A 16,900-nucleotide genomic window follows, 5' to 3' on the forward strand; every position below is an offset into this window, starting at 1 on the left:
GACTTGGTCGAGTTGTCAAACTTTGACGTTGCCTGTGCTTTTGCACAGCCGTCGGAATCCCTAACTCCACAGTATGCTGGGTCGTCACGCAGAGGTCTTGTGCTATCGAGCTAACACCGATCCACAAATGATGTCACCGCACTCACTCGTAGGACATCCACACGCTTGTGGACGCTTTAAAAGATTCATCAGATGGCCATCTGATGAACAAGAAACAGGCACGTCACGGCTTGATTCTGCCAATTATGCATATCTCGTACTTTATGGGCCATGGTAAACCAAAAATGACATCAATTGTTTCATCCATATCCAGTCCGATAAAATCATCGTGCTGTGCACCCTTCAAAGTTTATCAAATATGAATTATACGTCTACTTACTGCAACAGATGTGTCTGTTGCTAACGGCACTGTCATCTTCGTCAGAGGTATATCGTGCTCAGCGAAGTTGAGCCTACAATCTTCTCGGGATTGCCGTCGTATGAAATTGTTCGACGCCCCACATCCAACAAGGGTGCATAGTGACATAATCTTAGTCGCTTTAAATAGTGAGAGCAACTTCACCACGAGGGGCAGTAACGCACGGGAACTGAGTTTTGGGAGCAATCTTCGTTAAGAGGCCTAAGAAATCTCTTGACGCTCTGGGTCAGAAAAACGCTTCGCACCTACTGATCCCCAAAGTTATTGATGATCCGCCTCGCCGTTGCGATTTCACACAGCGTCAAATCCGCGTCCTTCCGCTATATTTAGCGAGAGGTCGATCGTATCGCTTAGTTTTTCTTGGCACTCGGCGTTGTGCACTTCTCTCATAGGCGTAATGCCCTGTCTAACCACAGCGATTGAAAATAAGCAATATTTTTTTAACTTGAGGGGCTTGGTTTTCAGCCTGCTACATTCGAGTGATCTATAGACTCTAAACTTCTGATTTCTTGTCATCTCGGTGGACGATAAGCTCCCGAGTGGACGAAAGCCAGCTTTCAGGCAAATGTCCTCTGTTCCGCTACATGGAAGGATTTATCTAGCGTTTCTAATTTGAACTGGGATATGTGGGTCTTAACAAAACCACTTCCAGGACCCTTAAAGAACATTGTAACTTGTGTTTGTTCATTATTTGGATGACTCTCCATACAACTCACTCAGTGTCGTGTGTGCTGGGCACAAAAGTGAAGGTCACGTTTTGTTTGTTGAAAATCCAGAAGCTTAGCTCATGCTCTGGATTCGGCATGCGGCGGCTTAAACGTTAACCTAAGTCGGGTCTTTTAGACTTTGTACGACCCAAACACACACGGGTAGTGAAGTTTGAGCCCTAAAGCCCAAGATCTGGCACGTCCTGCAAAGTTGGACGTGTCAAACTTTACTTTCGTCGCACCGTCATCGTTGCGGGGAGCTTATATGGCATCGTCTAGCTAGACGAACCATCTTAACATGAAGTCGTATTCGACTGCCTTAAACTTATACATTTTTCGGGGCGACGCAAATGCATAGGACCGGCAGTAGTATTTAAATGTTGCTGTATCAACAGTTCCAACTGTTGAGCACCCTGCTCCCTATACTTCTCTGCGTGTTGAAAGTTTGCTTGTGAAGCAAGGTTTCTTTCACGCTACGCCGAGTTCTTGTTGATAAAAATCGGCAATGTATGCATTGTTTTTGTTCTTTAATAAAGCAAACAACATTGCGTCTAAGGTTCGCCCGCCTACGGTCCAATTTATACGTTAGACCGTGTAACGGGTTGTCCCATTACACAAATATAATTTTCAATAAGAGAAAAAATGTATCATATGAGAGGAAATAATATTTAAATGTACAACATTATATTTTTTAATTTCGACTTGAGTTCCAATATTACCAAATTTATTAATATTGACGCAATGACACATTAATTCTATTGATTGGTTGGTTTACGTTTAAATTAACCCCGCCAGTCGTCATAAGACATGCTTGTGCGGTGCGCAAGTAGGCGACATGCATTATTTGTTATTAACATGATAAAGTCAGTAGTAGATAGAAGATCGTTCCGTAGGAATAAATGAAAACTACAGTCTTTCTCTTTTCTATTCCAAAGCCTTAAATTTACCTTTGGTATGTAGGACTTCCTAGATACTTAGAATCTTCCTCAGCACGTCGTCTACGTCAAGTAGCCACCTTCACTGTAATGAGTGTAGGTTAATTAGTACTGTTATTAGTACTAGCAAAGGGTGCCCCTTTACAGACCGCTTCTTATTCGAGGTTACTCAAGTGAATGGACCTTAAACGCGTTGTGAAAGTTTCTTGAAGGGCTTACAAGCTCATTTCTTCTTCATCCGGGCTGTCTATGTTGGATAATGCCTACAAGGCCGTTGAATGGACGCGAAATGCTACCAGGTGTAAAGTGGCAGTTTTCACCAGTACTTGCCAACCTTCATAGATAGCAGTGAAGGTGAGCTACCTCACGATCACGATGCGCAAAGGAAGGTCTATACTAAAAAGGCTTGATAAAGGGAAAACATAAAACTGTACATATATATAAGTTCCTACGTAACACTCTTCTTATCTACTTACTTTGATGTAATAATATCAATCTATGCATTGCGACCCCTTGCACACCGCAGATTCATTATTTTAGCAGAGTTGACGTGGATGATTTAAACTTAAATCAAACAATTAAACAACCAACAGAACTGTGCCTTATGGCTACAACATTAGCGCATACGGAAATTTTGGAAATGTTTGCGTAATAATATTAAACGACAAAGGAGATAACATTTATTATTTCGATTATAGGAAAAAGTATTGAAAAACGGGACACCCCGTAATGAGTACGGCAAAAGTGTAATACGGGTAGTGAATACGGGCGTGTACGAGATCTTTCACTATCTAGATAAAATCAGGTTACCTGCAGTGTGCTAAGAGGTAGCACGCAGTTAGCGGCCTGCTGTGTCTGACAAGTAATTCACATTAATTTTTACCTCTCCTTAATAGCTTAGCAGCCGCAACAAATCCTTCTTTTCGTTACAATGCCTTCACACACGGCCAGAAAACGCACCATAGTCCTCCTGTGGAGAGGTAACAAATGCCACTGCGGAATATTCTGGAGAGATGGGCTGCTGCGGCACATAATTACCTTAAAAAGCGACAGCGACATCACAGATGCGTGGCTCGTGAACGATGCCAAGGAATTCAAAATTTAGAGCTACACAAGCATTGTCATATACCTGTACGAATTGAAAACGCATTTCAGACTACGAGATAGCCTGTGAAGGAGTCGAGATAGCCTGTGAAGGAGTCGAGACAGCTAACAATTTTTTAGACATCCCACCTGGCACCACACACGAATTTTTTTTCTGAATATAAGGGCCTGGAAATAATCATTTAAGTAACGATTGCAGGCGGCAAGAATATGCTGTCAAGGAGGTTAACTTGCGGAACGTGGCATGAGCGTAACGATTAGTGTTGCCTTGTATTTCTGGAACAAAGACCATGCTATTGCTTCGGGAGCATAGATCGAGATAAGCATATACGTGTGACCATGAGCAGCGTAGGCGGGCACGTCTTAGTGCGACCACGCTCTACTCAAGCACACACCCTAGCACAGCGAAGAAGCGGTTTGACCATATTCTCTTGTGCGCCGTTAGGTATTGTGGTAGGCGCCTTAGCGACCGAACCCAACGCACTAATCTCTAGTAAATTGTCGTTGCGGTAGCGGTAATCCGGCTCCTCGAGCGCGCTTACAAAGTAAAAAGTAGTTTTCAGACTGATTTATAAAGGTCATCTCTGTAGATAACACTAATATGTGTTGCGAGCGTATCTTTTTTAATTACCTCGCGTAACGGATGACGCTAGCCGTCATCCCTCCTAATGTGAATGCACCTATGTGTGTCACATGCACAAGGGTGGGTCACAAAGCGAACCACACCCAAGTGGTCGGTCTAATTACTTTATTTAAGTAATTGACCATCCCCTAAGTACACAAAGTGTACTTAACAAGGACTGTGTAATATTAGAGCAACTTTGGCCCGTTACACCACCACACCTTGAAGACCGAATTTTCATTTTGAAATTCGTCAGAGGACAGAGAAACAGCGAGCTGCTTCACGCTCATTCACTCTTGCCACCTGTGTCTTACACGGAGCCTTATATGCCACCTGAAAGGGTAACGTAGGTGGGGGGGGGGGGTCGTCTGCGAAGAAACCCACTCAACCACGCGGTAAAGGCAAGCGCCGCGTTAACACGCCGGCAGCGTCTAATGCCTTATTCGAAACACCGACAGCTATTGCTGCTGTGGCGTTAACTGCGCTTAAGGATCCATCCCACTTTAACAGTAAGGACGTTGATGCGATGCTCATTGTCGACTACAATGAGTCGACACCGTTGCCGTCACCTCATAGTAGTGATGCGGACAACGAGCGCATGAGGAGTGATAATGCGGCAGTATTGCCCATCCAAACTTCTCTCATGGCTCACAACATGGAGACAGCATCGCTTACGAATGCTGTCACATCGGCTGCGCTGGACAGCGCTGCGACAGGTAATGAGAGCGCTGCCCATAAAGGCGCAGCTGCTTCTCCGTTACCTATAACCACAACGCCTTATGCTCAGACCATAATCCATAATGGTTCTGAAATAGAGAATTCGGAGCCTAAAGCTCCGCCGACGACACGTGAAAGTGCTTAGTCGGTGTCACAAGCCAGTCGTTAAGAACGTGGCTATGTGACGGGTGACATGCCAAAGATGCCCTCTTCATCTAAATGGCCTCGTCTAAACGGGCCAAGAGCGTCGCTCCTAGAGCGCGCTCTTGTAGACGCACATAATTATTATGGCGTCTTTAAATCATGGAGGCTCAGGGAAAATCGCATGGGAGTAATTTTTCGATCCCGGTCGTGTTGCGTTCAAATGAAACTCCCGGCCACTGCGAGGTGAAATTCCTGCGCCGCATTCATCCGCATTCCGATGCGATGAAACAGCGGTCGCAGCGAATTGATTTCGCCCGTTTGCGTGTGAAAGAAATCATGAGCGGTGCTGTACCCCCTGTTTCTTCTCACAACGCTACTTCTGCTAGTCCATTTGATACTAGTGAAGAGGCCTCAGCTGGTGCTCCTTTTCATAGGCAGCCACCAAGCCGGGCACATCAATATGTAGGGTATCGATCGGTTCCCAAGAGTAAAAACGCTTCGGGTAACCTCTTCATTGGACGAGGATCTGATACCTTTGCCTCACGGAGCGGTGGACAAGCAACCTTTCAATAAGGAAGCGTTGATTACCACCCGCATCCATCAGTGCAGGCGGCGCCCGATAGGAGTAGTGATCTCGCCCAACTACTCGCGGCTGCCTTACCGTCGTACGTTCTGTCACAGGCGTTAAGCGCTGTTGAATGACGCATTGCGGATCTCGAGGGTGAAGTCTCGCGACTGACCTCGGGTCTTGTTGATGTCCGAGCGAAGGCTCGTCAGGGTTATAAACGCCTGAAGACTCGCTTAGACCTCTTTGATAGAAAACTACTTAGGGATCCGCGTTACTCGCGTGATGTCCCTCGCTCTCCAAGTCCTGTTCCTGGTGGGAGGAGTCGGTCGTTTGATAGTTTTTCGCCTTCTCCGTCTCCCTCACCCGAACGACGCTCGACTCAGAGTCGGCGTCACCATCTGTCTCCTTCGACGGATGGGGTATGTGACCTCATTTGAGTCTAAATACCTTTTCAGACGACCCACCTAAAATACGGGGTGTGACTTGATATACGTGGGAAGGTTGAGTCTATAATTAAGGTCACAAACCTCTTCTACCACCGTTAAGGGACATTCTGTTTGACCATCGGTCTGAGTATGATCTGCGGTCGAGATGTGGAGCTTGCAACCTAACAGATCAAACACATGTCGCACAAACCCATACGTAAAACGTAGATACCCGTCTGATACTATGAACTCGGGCATCCCGTGTAGTCGCTAAACATGATCCAGGAACAAGAGAGCTGCCTACTTGCCTGTGATCGATGTGTTAAATGGTGCTAAATGCACCATTTTGCTCAGTCTGTCTACAAAGACGACGAGCCCTGTCCAACCCTTATGATCGGGTTGCATGCGAAACATGAAGTCCAGACTTACTGACTTCCAACAATCCATTGGAATCGGTAATGGCTTCAGTGGCGCACTGCTAGACGGTGCAAGCTTAACGCGCTGACACTGCTTGCAAGAGCGAATATAGTTGGCCACCCATATATATAGGTGTGGCCACCAAATTCCTCGGACACTCGTAAGAATGTCTTTTCACGGCCCAGATGCCCGCTAGATGGAACGTCATGAAGCTCGTGGAGGATCATCAGCTTGAGATCTGTGCCATGAGGCACATAGATTTTCAAGGGATCACAAGGTGACTGCTGATGCCATAACATGCCATCGCTGTAGCTAAAGCGAATTAGCTTAGGTTTCAGGTGCGACGGAAGGGAAACCTTTCGTCCACCGAAGCGACCCAACAGCAGGCGATTGTAGTCGTCTTGACTGTAGCTCTCTTTCATCACAGAGGCCAATGAGCTCGTCACGTGGTATGCCTTCATGGCTGCCAGCGTTGACGGCTGAAATTGTGCTTTCGCACTATACACACTTTTCTGGTGTCTTACCTCGAAGTCTGGTCTGCGCGATAAAGCGTCTGCCAAGACATTCGACTTACACGGCCTATATTCAACTTCGAAATTAAATTCAGAGAAGAATGTGAACCATCATGCCATTCTAGGCGAGAGGTGCGGTGAGTTTATTGCGGTCCGCAGTGATTCGTAATCCGTATAAACCACAAATGGTTCGGTGCCCAGTAGGTGCACCCGAAACTTGACTAGAGCATACTCTATTAAAAGTAGCTCTTTGTCATGCACAGGGTAATTCAGTTCCGCGGCTTTTGAAAGCCGGGATGGATAAGAGATAACGCGGTCAACGCCGTCGTCATCCTTCTGCATGAGCGCGCTGCCGATTACAAAAATAATTGCATCGCAGACGATGCTAAAAGGCTTTTTCGCGTCTGGCAATGCCAAGACCGGTGCCTCTACAAAAGATTGCTTCACTGATGTGAACGCATCATCTTGTTCTTTTTACCAAACCCATTATGTGTCCTTTTAAGGAGATCAGATAATGGTTTAGTTGCTCCTATGAAACAGATTGCAAGTTGACGTACAATTAGGCGTCCTTTAAAGTCTGCAACACAGCGTCTAAATGACGCTTGTGCGACTCTATTGCGCTCAGCCCTTCCTCGGCCCTACTATGCACGTATACTACGAATACATCGTCAAAGTAATGGAACGCGTAAACACGGTGCTGACGCATCACGGGATCCACCACTCGGTTGAATGTCGCTGGCTCGTTTTTCAAACCTTGAAGCATCACAAGCCACTCCCAAAGCATACCGCTTGGGGTGCTTATTGCCGTTTTGGCTACAACGGACTCTCTCATGAGTACCTGATCGTGGCCATCCTTTAAATTCAGCGAGGAAAAGATAGTTGACTTTCCCATGGAGTTTATCAAAACATCTTTCCGCTGGATTGGCGTTTGAGCCGGTGTGGTTGCCGTGTTCAGCTTATTGTAAGCATGAACCACGCGCCTTCCATCTGTGGCTTTACGCACACAAAAGGTCGGGCTGCAGTGAGGCGATTTGCTCTCACGCACATACCCCGACTTGGCTCGCTTGTCAAAGATTTCATCGATAAAATCCACTTGTTCTTTCGGCAACGGCCATTGCTTCGTCACACAATACTTCGTGCCAGATTAGAAGTCTATTTTGTGCTCGATGCCCCTTTCTGCTGGTAGGCGGCTTGGCACTTCTTTTAGGAAACACCGCGATGTTTCCACAGAACCTCAAACAACGGACTGTTTCTCAAGGCATCCTAGCCTTGAGCAGGGTACCGTTTATTTTTGTCCGTTTCTAGGACGCTCTCGTCCATTATGGACGACGAGCAACAGTCCACCAAGTTCTCTTTGGACCTGGTGTGACTATTTCGTGAATCTTTCCTTCCTTTAATTTGGCAAGGAACAAATTTCACAACATCTCCGGGGAATTTACTATCTCCTCGGCAGATATAAAGAATTGCAGGAGCACCTCAACCGAGGATGCCTCCGCAATTTCGTCTTTGACGACCTCGAACACCTCGTTCGAGGGCCTATCCTCTTTAAAACGATCTGATCCAAAAGTTACTCGTTTAGACGTGCCTTTGATCGCCCTAATCTGTCGGGAAATCGTTCTTCGAGTCGCTTTGACCATTGACTGGGAAGCGGGTGCCGTTGCTCTCCTGGCTAACGCACCTCTTCCAACCGCACCAGTGTGCCGGTTCATGCGACGCTTGACTTCCTGTCAGCTCGCTGTCTACTACCACAGGCTCTCGGCTCTGTGCAAGACTATAGGACACATGCCTACTTGTCAATGTACTTTTCACTTTCTCAGTCTCTACGAGCTGGGTAGGTATTGGTTACGTTTGAAATCTTGTCAACCCTCAGCTGTATTCGACACGGCATCAGTTGCATATGCCTCTCGCAGGAGCACATCCTTTCCGGTGTCCTGTGTAGAGTTCGCAGCTGTGCGTGTACGCCAGTCTATCCATGGTTGGTGTTTTGCTAACCATGGCATGCCTAGGATGGGGTCATATGGAATCTTCATACCTAGCACTGTGAATATCTCTTTACAAGAGAAGTCACTAAAGCTGAAGGTGAGTTCTACCTAAACTCCCTTAGACTTAACGAGCACCCCGTTCGCTAAAAGAACGGTCGCCTCTTCCCGCTCGCCATCCTGGCATAGCGACTCAGACATCGCTGGTCTCTTTCTTAGAGCCGCGAGTTTTACAAAACTTTGTGATGCACCCGAATCCACAAGGAGTGTCATCACCTGGTCATAGCCTCGTACTTGAGCGCTGTAGACCAGCAGGGTTGAGGTCCGAAACTTTAAGACCTCAGGAACTATACTACCCATTTGTTCTACATTTCTTAACGCAGGGGTAGCTTCAGAGTCCGCGTCAGTAGGGCATCCCGCCTCTTCAGTGGTCGATACAGAACTCATGCGTCTCGCAAGTTGGTTCTTGCCATCGCCTTTTGGGTAGGGTGGGCATATTTGCCACAGCAGGGACCCTGGCATAGCAGCGAGCCATCATATGGCCGCGCCTGCCGCATTTGTAACAGACAACGTCTGCAGTGTTCAACTCCATGGGAGTGGCATCTGGCCTTCGGCCGACGGCTTATACCAAGCTATCTCCGAGGCACTGTCGGAAAATTGCTCCTCAACTAATGCAATTTGGATTGCCTCTTCCATCGTCGACGGCACCTTTTTGAAAAGGGCCTGTCAAGATGGGCCATGCCGTAGTCCGTTCCTAGACGTGGGTACCTTGATGTGCTCCGGAATCGGACCTACGGTAATGGATGCCGACAGCGAGCGCATCTCCTGCACATACTCTTGCAGGGATCAGTTGTACAGTTGCACTTCTAAAAAGCGCGCCTGAAGCAAAAATTCGTTTACAGCGGCTAATACATGGCGCCAAACTTTGCTTTTAAAGATCGCCCAGGAATAAAATGCCTTGTCCGCCATAAGCGCCAAGAAAGCCCACAACGAGGCCTTGCCGCGCAAATAAGAAAAGGCGTACGACACCATCCGGCTGTCGTCATGAGCTGCACGACACCGCATTACTCTACGGCTAGCAGCCGGCGAACAATCGTGTGCGCTGCAGTTCCATCGAACTTGGGCGAGTCCATCCGAATAGACCTCAGCTGACGCGGCCGGGCAGAGAGCGTCTCGATAGTCCATTTGAGAGTCTCGCTCCGAGCCTGCTCATGCCTAAGCTTATCCTAAGTCTGAGTGACGGACTCCGCCACAGCATGGCCCTGTGCCTCCCTCGGACGCGGCTCTCAGCTGTTCGAGCACGAGAATGTCTCAAACTGCTCCAACTGAGCAGCATGATGCTCAGGAGGAATTCTTAAGAGCCTCGTCAGGGCTTGTTCACCAAGTCCCTGCGCCAAGTGCCCTGCCACCTATCGTTGATGTTCGGTGAGGTGAAGCAAATGAGCTTTATCAATGTTGAGACACATCCTCACGTACACAAGCAGAGATGCGGGTCCTGTGAAGGATATCAATGCTACCAAGTGTAGGCGGGCACGTCGTAACGCGGCCACGCTCTACTTAGACACACACCCTAGCACAGCGAGGAAGCGGTTAGACCGTCTTCTCTTGCGTGCAGTGAGGTAGTTGTGGTGGGTGCCTTAGCGACCTCACCCAACGCACTAAGTACTCTAGTAAAGTGTCGTCACGGGAGCGGTAATCCGACTTCTCGTGCGCACTTTCTAAGTAGAAAGAAGTTTTCAGACTGATTTATATTTAATCGCATTAAATATAAATGCCTATTATTACCAATCAAAAATGTCATCTCTGTAGGTAAGAGTAATATGAATAGCGAGCGTATCTCTCCACATACCTCGCGTAAAGGATGACGCTAGCCGTTATCACGGATGACGCTAGGCGTCATTTCTCCTAATGTGAATGCACCTATGTGCATCACATACGCAAGGGTTGGTCACAAATGTGAAATACACCCGAGTGGGGTGGGTCTAAATACTTTATTTAAGTAATTAACCATCCCCTTAAGGTCACCAAGTGTACTTAACGAAGAATGTGTAACATTAGGGCAACTTTAGCCCGTTCATTACATACACAAGGGTGGGGCACAATGTGAACTACACCCAAGTGGTAGGTACAATTACATAACTTAAGTAATTGACCATTCCCTGCAGTACACAACATGTACTAAAGGGGATTGTGTAGCATCAGGGCAACTTTATCCCGTTTCACGATGCATAAGGAGGAGAAAACAAATCGGATTGTAGCTCGGATCCCTTTCCTAAAGAGCAGCATATGCTGCGTAGGTAAATTGCAAGAAAGCCTACGATTGCTTTGGAGCAACAAACATAGAGCTTTTTTCTAGTATAGTGAGAACATATCTGGTCGGGGTTTTGCGACGTTGATTTGTTTTGTGAGATTCGTATAAGTTTCATGGAAGAGAGCAGACTATTGTATCCATCCTGTTGCGGTGGCCAGTAAGGCTATATAACATACACATGTAGGTGACATCGACTTAAAACGATAGATGTTACAAGTTTTATTGGTCAAGTATAGCGAGTCTGCCTTTATAAGAACAGCGACATTGCATGCAAGCTATCGAAAGCTTGCAGTATTTTTCAAGAAACACCGATGAAATTATTGGAGCATGGCGGTGAGCTATTTGAAAGAATTACAATCATGCATCGGCTTCTAAATTCTCGTTGTGACGAAAACTAATAAGCGGAACAGAAATTCTTGTTTGAAACACGTTATGTCTGTCGCGAAGCTACCTCGCTCTTAAAGTCAGAGGAAGACTTTCAGACTCAGAGAGTCACTTCATTCTATTGAACTAATGGGTTTAACAACTCAGGGAGTCGTACAAGCTATTAAAGCTTAAGGAATCCTAGTTCAAGGGATTCAGGGGTTCGTAGAACCAAGTGGCAACTAGTGCCCAAGAGAATATACCTTAGAAAGGCTTCTATCTCTTACAGATCAATGCGCAAGCCTTAGGAAGGCACTTAATGTATCGGGACACTACGACTTGTACTGCTTCAGTGCAAGTCCACTTCGCACTGCTTCAGTTGCGAGTGGTGCCTTACGTAATTTCACGAACACTAGTACGTGCAGAGGAAGACTTCTCTTAAAGGTAATTAGCTTAAAGAGGGTAAAATGAGAACTGTATTTATATAATTAAGTATCTCTTCTTTCAATCTGTTAACTCTAACTTAATTATAACTAATACTAAACATGCAACTGAATTCTTATCTTATCTGTCTCTCTCTTTTGTTTATCTCTACAGCTGATTAGTCTACGGAATAAATAGATATAATGGCCTATTCATATTTATGGATAAGAATTCTGAACATTACTATATAAAGTAATATCCCCAAGTATTATCTACCTTTTAGATAATTTATTAATTAACAATCTTAAAGTGCTAATTTCATTTAACGATATAACCCGTTACACTTAATGCTATTAGATCAAAAGGGGAACTGCACTTTATTTAATTATTTAAATCTTAAAACCTTACCCTAGCTACTTAAAAATAGATTTCTGCCGCCAGATTTATATCTGGCGGCGAACCGCATTTGTTACCCTTAATATAAGGGATTTAAGTAACTAACTATTTTAAAATTAGATAAAAGGGTATTTCACTCATAAAGTAAATGTACCATTATGAACTTACCCTTATTATATTTCAAAAAAGATTTCCGCCATCAGCTTTTCTATCTAGTGGCGACCATTTGTATTTCCCTATAAACGGGATTTTAATGAACCACAACAACGGCTCTCCAACCGTATGTGTGTCCCCTTACAATGTCTAATGACTTTTATACAATATTCTAAGGAATTTTATTATTTCAACCTATTATAAGAATTGTCTGACTCTTCAAGAAGATTTTACCACCAAACACGATTCTATGGTTGTTGGAAGTGGTGTGTCTTTATTACAGATGGGAAATTTTTGCGTCGAATTAGTTAGGTCACGTGCTTACGAGATAACACATCCTTCGCAAATGAGCCGTCTTCACAGAAATTTCGGTGATACTGTGTTTACATTACGTACAAAATTAACAATTTTACAAAGAATCCTTTGCATTGCGCAACATGCGACTCTAATCTTCTCTAATTGGTTTGCAGTCGGGCGTGACGAGAGCTCTCTGAAAGACGTACGACACATCTTCAAAATTACCGAGAAGACTCAGCATTGGGGAAATCATATCGGCTTGTCCATGCACTCGGATCACTTTATTTGTGACGCTGTCCCACCCAAATACCACCGAGCCACGCATGGAGAATTTCGTACCTAGAAGCTTGACTGCGAGAGGCGACCACACACCACCATTGGCGCCACCAGCTCCATCGCTGTTAAGGTGTGGAAACGCACGGCACAATGTATTATTCGTGATGCTCACGCATGTAGTCGTTCGAGCAACCAGTGTACCAGGCGCTGACGTCGTCAATCCTTTCAGGTCCACCCGCAAGTCTTCAAAGTACAGAGCAAAAAGCTCCCAGCACCCAAAGTGGGCATCCACACCAAAATAGGAGCCCACTACGACATCGGGAGCCATGATCGTGTCGAGAAACTTGTAGGCGGTTTTGCTAAATATAATCGGGGACGAAATGTAGTAGTTAAAGTGGCGGAAATACTCGGACACGAAAGCCCAATTGGTCCGAGTCGTTGGAAGGGGTGCAGCCATGTTGCATTTGACTTCAAGTTGCCCAATTTCAAACTTGAGCTTGACGATGGCAACCTCGATTTCGGTCTGGGCTTTCAGCTGCCGCTCTCGGTACCGGGCTTGGTTAATACGACAGCGCTCCCGATGCCGTTTTTTCTTTCGTAACGCGTCGGCCACTATGGTTTGTTGCAGTGCAGGAGTGACGCGATGCTTAGTTCCTTGGATGCCTATAAACATGTTATTGACAGCCTCAAGGTCGGACAGAAGGCATGTCACGCTTCTACGATTCGACGAGATACCAGTGTGTCTAGACATCGCGGGAGCCGATCCTTCAAGGGCGTCAGGTATAGGCACCTTGGTGTGGATGAGGCTCGTTCTCTCGGTCTCGTTAGCAATCGAGTTCGATGCTTGGCGGAAAGGATGCTGATGGTGATGATGGGACTGAGGGAAAGTGCTGCTAGCACGCGAATTGGCATGGGTATTCCACGTTGAGCGCTGCATGACATTGCCGATGACAGAGTCACTCAGTGTAGAGCTGTTGGGCGGAATGGTGGCACAAAAATGCATTGGAATTGGACGATCGCTGGATGAAAAGGAATTGGAAAGTGGCGCTGAGGTGTTCAAGCGCAGGTTGACAGTTCGAAGTACGGTACTCCTCCGTATGGTACGGTACGGCTTGTCACGATGCAGAACTCGTTGAACGTGGCCTGCAAGTAAGTCAGCGGTGGACAGCGTACTTGTCAGTAACGAATGGACGGGGTCGGGTGTACATCGTGCGTCGAAGAAACTAAATGTATGCATCTGTTAAAGCACCCATCGTTGCAAGCTTCTGGGCAAGATGATCTTCGTCAAGACTTGTCAAAACCTACACCTATGCGTATTAGAGATGGTCGGTCACGCGAACACCCCTACATATCATTCCGAGGCGGATTGTGCGTCCCGGCTTTCTGGCGTTTGATTACTCGTGGAAGTAATCATAAAAATTCTTCAGCTGGATGCTAACTAGAAGGCGCCTTGTGCGGTAGCATTAATTTGTGCTTAAATTTGAAGACGAATCCAACAATTTGACTTTTCTAAGTATATTCAAGGTTGACAGTTGGTCAATGGCGTGAGATGGCTTAACGTTTGCCTCACGTGTGCTTAAAGGCAGAGCTAAGTTCCCGTATTTCTCTCATATGGGGAGTTGGGCGCCATCATTGAAGATTTGGGTAGATTTGAAGAAGAGGCTAGGCAAATTTTACATCGACGCAAGGGCCAATTATATCGCTCAAAATTGGCTTCTTGCAATATTGGCACCTTGCGGTGGCTGTGAGAATGGTGACCGACCCAAGCTATGTAGCCATGGTCGAAAAGGTTGTCAGACAAACTTTCTTTCGTATATATTTAGGCAGCAAGAAGGTTTTCAGACGCTTCATCTCAACCTAATTTATGATATTGCTACGCCGATACAGAATTGACGAGGATCGAATGAAGGTTCAGTTACTTAATCTCTATTAATTTAAGATTATCCAAGCATTCTATTTGTGTAACGAAGTATTCGTTGATGAGATTAGCATTTTCTAAATGGGGTCAAATGAATCGACACAGGGTTCAAGCAAACTTTAAGAAACAATTGGACTATAAATTCTATACAAATTCCGAAGTAAAATGAAAGCCTAATTAATTTGTATGCTCGAGTCAAAGCACAGGTTGTGAAAGTCATCATCGACTATTTGCTACTAATGCTTCTTGTCGTTGGTGGTGTATTGTTGTTGTCGTTTCCAATATAAAACTAGCTTGCTATAACACAATGGCAGTTTTTGCTACACATGGATATGCACGCAACCACTTTTTGAATAGAAATTGAGTGAGAAACTACGGAACGAAGTGGGATACGACCGTTCTGACACGTGAGGACTGAAGCCGCTGAAGCCGCTGATCGGGTGCTCCTGTTTAGATGTACTTGATCCTGCTTTTGCGTCAGCATGGAAATAAGGACAAGTTGTTGCATTGGTAGATTCAAATATATATTATTGATGTAAAGCTCACGGCTGGACATTAGGTGGGCTTTTCCCCTTAACTCAGCTGCTTAGCTGTCCAGAATTCTAAGCACATGATGGGATTATGTCAGGCCATTGTCTGCCTCACCGTCCCTATTCTTCGAAGCAAATTCAGAATCAGGTTAAGCGTGTAGTGGGATAATAGCTGACGTAAGCTTAATGATTACAAGTCGTCCGACAATTGGTCATTTGCGCGACATGACATTCTATTCTTTTCACATGAGAATGTTAATCAAGTCATCTGCCTAACATTTATGCATAAAAGGAGCGGTTTAAAGAGTGCGGAAACGGTTTTTCATATAAGTCGTTTTGGAAGAATTGCGACGCTGTACCGGATACATATGCTGATCCCCTAGCACCACCAAAAAAGGACTAACCAATTAGAACAGTTCTCCCTCTAATAACTTATATCCAAAACTAATACTTATGGGCTGCCGACTTGTACTGCTTCAGTACAAGGCCCTTTCGCACTGCTTCAGTGCTAGTGGTGCCTCACATCACATAACGTACACTAGTACGTGCAGAGGAAGACTCTTTTTAGAAAACTTGCTTCGAATACGGTAAAAAGTGATCTATATTTGATATAATAAGTTTATATGTTTCTATCTATTTTCTACAAACTTTATTATATACTAATATAAATACAAAACATGCAATAAAGTCTATTTTTGCGTGTAACCGGCTAAAGTTGCCCTAATGTCTAACAGTCCCCGTTAAGTACACTTGATGTACTTCAGGGGATGGTCAATTACTAAATTAAAGTAATTAGATCCAGCAACCGGGTGTGGTTCGCATTTGTTGTAACGGGGCACTGCGACTTGTACTGTTTCAGTACAAGTCCACTTCACACTGCTTCAGATGTGAGTGGTGCCTCTCGTTAAGTAACGTACACTGTACGTATAGAGGAAGACTTCTCTTAAGGCAAGTTAGCTTAAGAGGGTAAAATGAAAACTTTATTAATATAGTTAAGTGTCTTTGTTAATCTATCTTTGTAAATGTTGTCTTAACTATAAACTAATACTAAACATGTAAATGAATTCTTATCTATCTTATCTCGTAACTCTCTTTGATTACTTCTACAGCTGATTAGTCTGCGGAATAAATAGACATAATGGTCTATACCTATTTATGGATAAGAATTCAGGAAATTACTATTTAAAGTAATTTCCTCCAAATATTATCTACCTTTTGGATAATATTAATTAACAATCTTTTATTGTTAATTTCATGTAACGATACACCCCGTTACATCACCCCTCCCTTAAACGACAATCACTCTGAATGTCATTAGGTGGAGTGGTCGCTAAATGACCACTTAATTTTTAAAATGATTTTGATTGGTCAGATCCATCATTTTAAATTCCATCGCATGAAGGAACAATTCATGCGGGGTGAGGATAGTGTTGAACCTTCGGCTGCGGTTCGTGCAGCCGCGGGTGACGCATTGTTATCTCTTGCGGTAGACGTTCCGTCTACCGTAGTGTCTTCCACTCGCACAACACTTGGTGTTGCGAGTGCACGTGGTGATTCACCACGTGAGTACGACCCCTCTTTAGAGGTCGATTATGAGTGCGAGTCGGACGAAATGGCCGACTCGGGGAGGATGGAACAGTCGCCTGATACCCGTCAGGCGGCTGATTATGAGCCTTCGAATGAGA

At 45.2% G+C, this 16,900-nt stretch overlaps 1 protein-coding gene across 1 annotated transcript; it reads right to left on the reverse strand.

Moving 5' to 3' along the window:
• Positions 1-12,639: 12,639 nt before the first annotated feature.
• CCR75_005076 (uncharacterized protein) lies at positions 12,640-13,770 on the reverse strand (the record flags this gene model as incomplete). The annotated part of the gene is made up of 1 exon (XM_067963160.1): positions 12,640-13,770. One exon carries the CDS (start codon positions 13,768-13,770, stop codon positions 12,640-12,642), a length of 1,131 nt encoding a protein of 376 aa, XP_067823775.1.
• Positions 13,771-16,900: the final 3,130 nt, after the last annotated feature.

This window comes from Bremia lactucae, assembly GCF_004359215.1.
Source record: "Bremia lactucae strain SF5 chromosome Unknown BlacSF5_NotPlaced_4_SHOA01000001.1_737238bp, whole genome shotgun sequence".
In the NCBI taxonomy this organism is placed as follows: Eukaryota; Oomycota; class Peronosporomycetes; order Peronosporales; family Peronosporaceae; genus Bremia; species Bremia lactucae.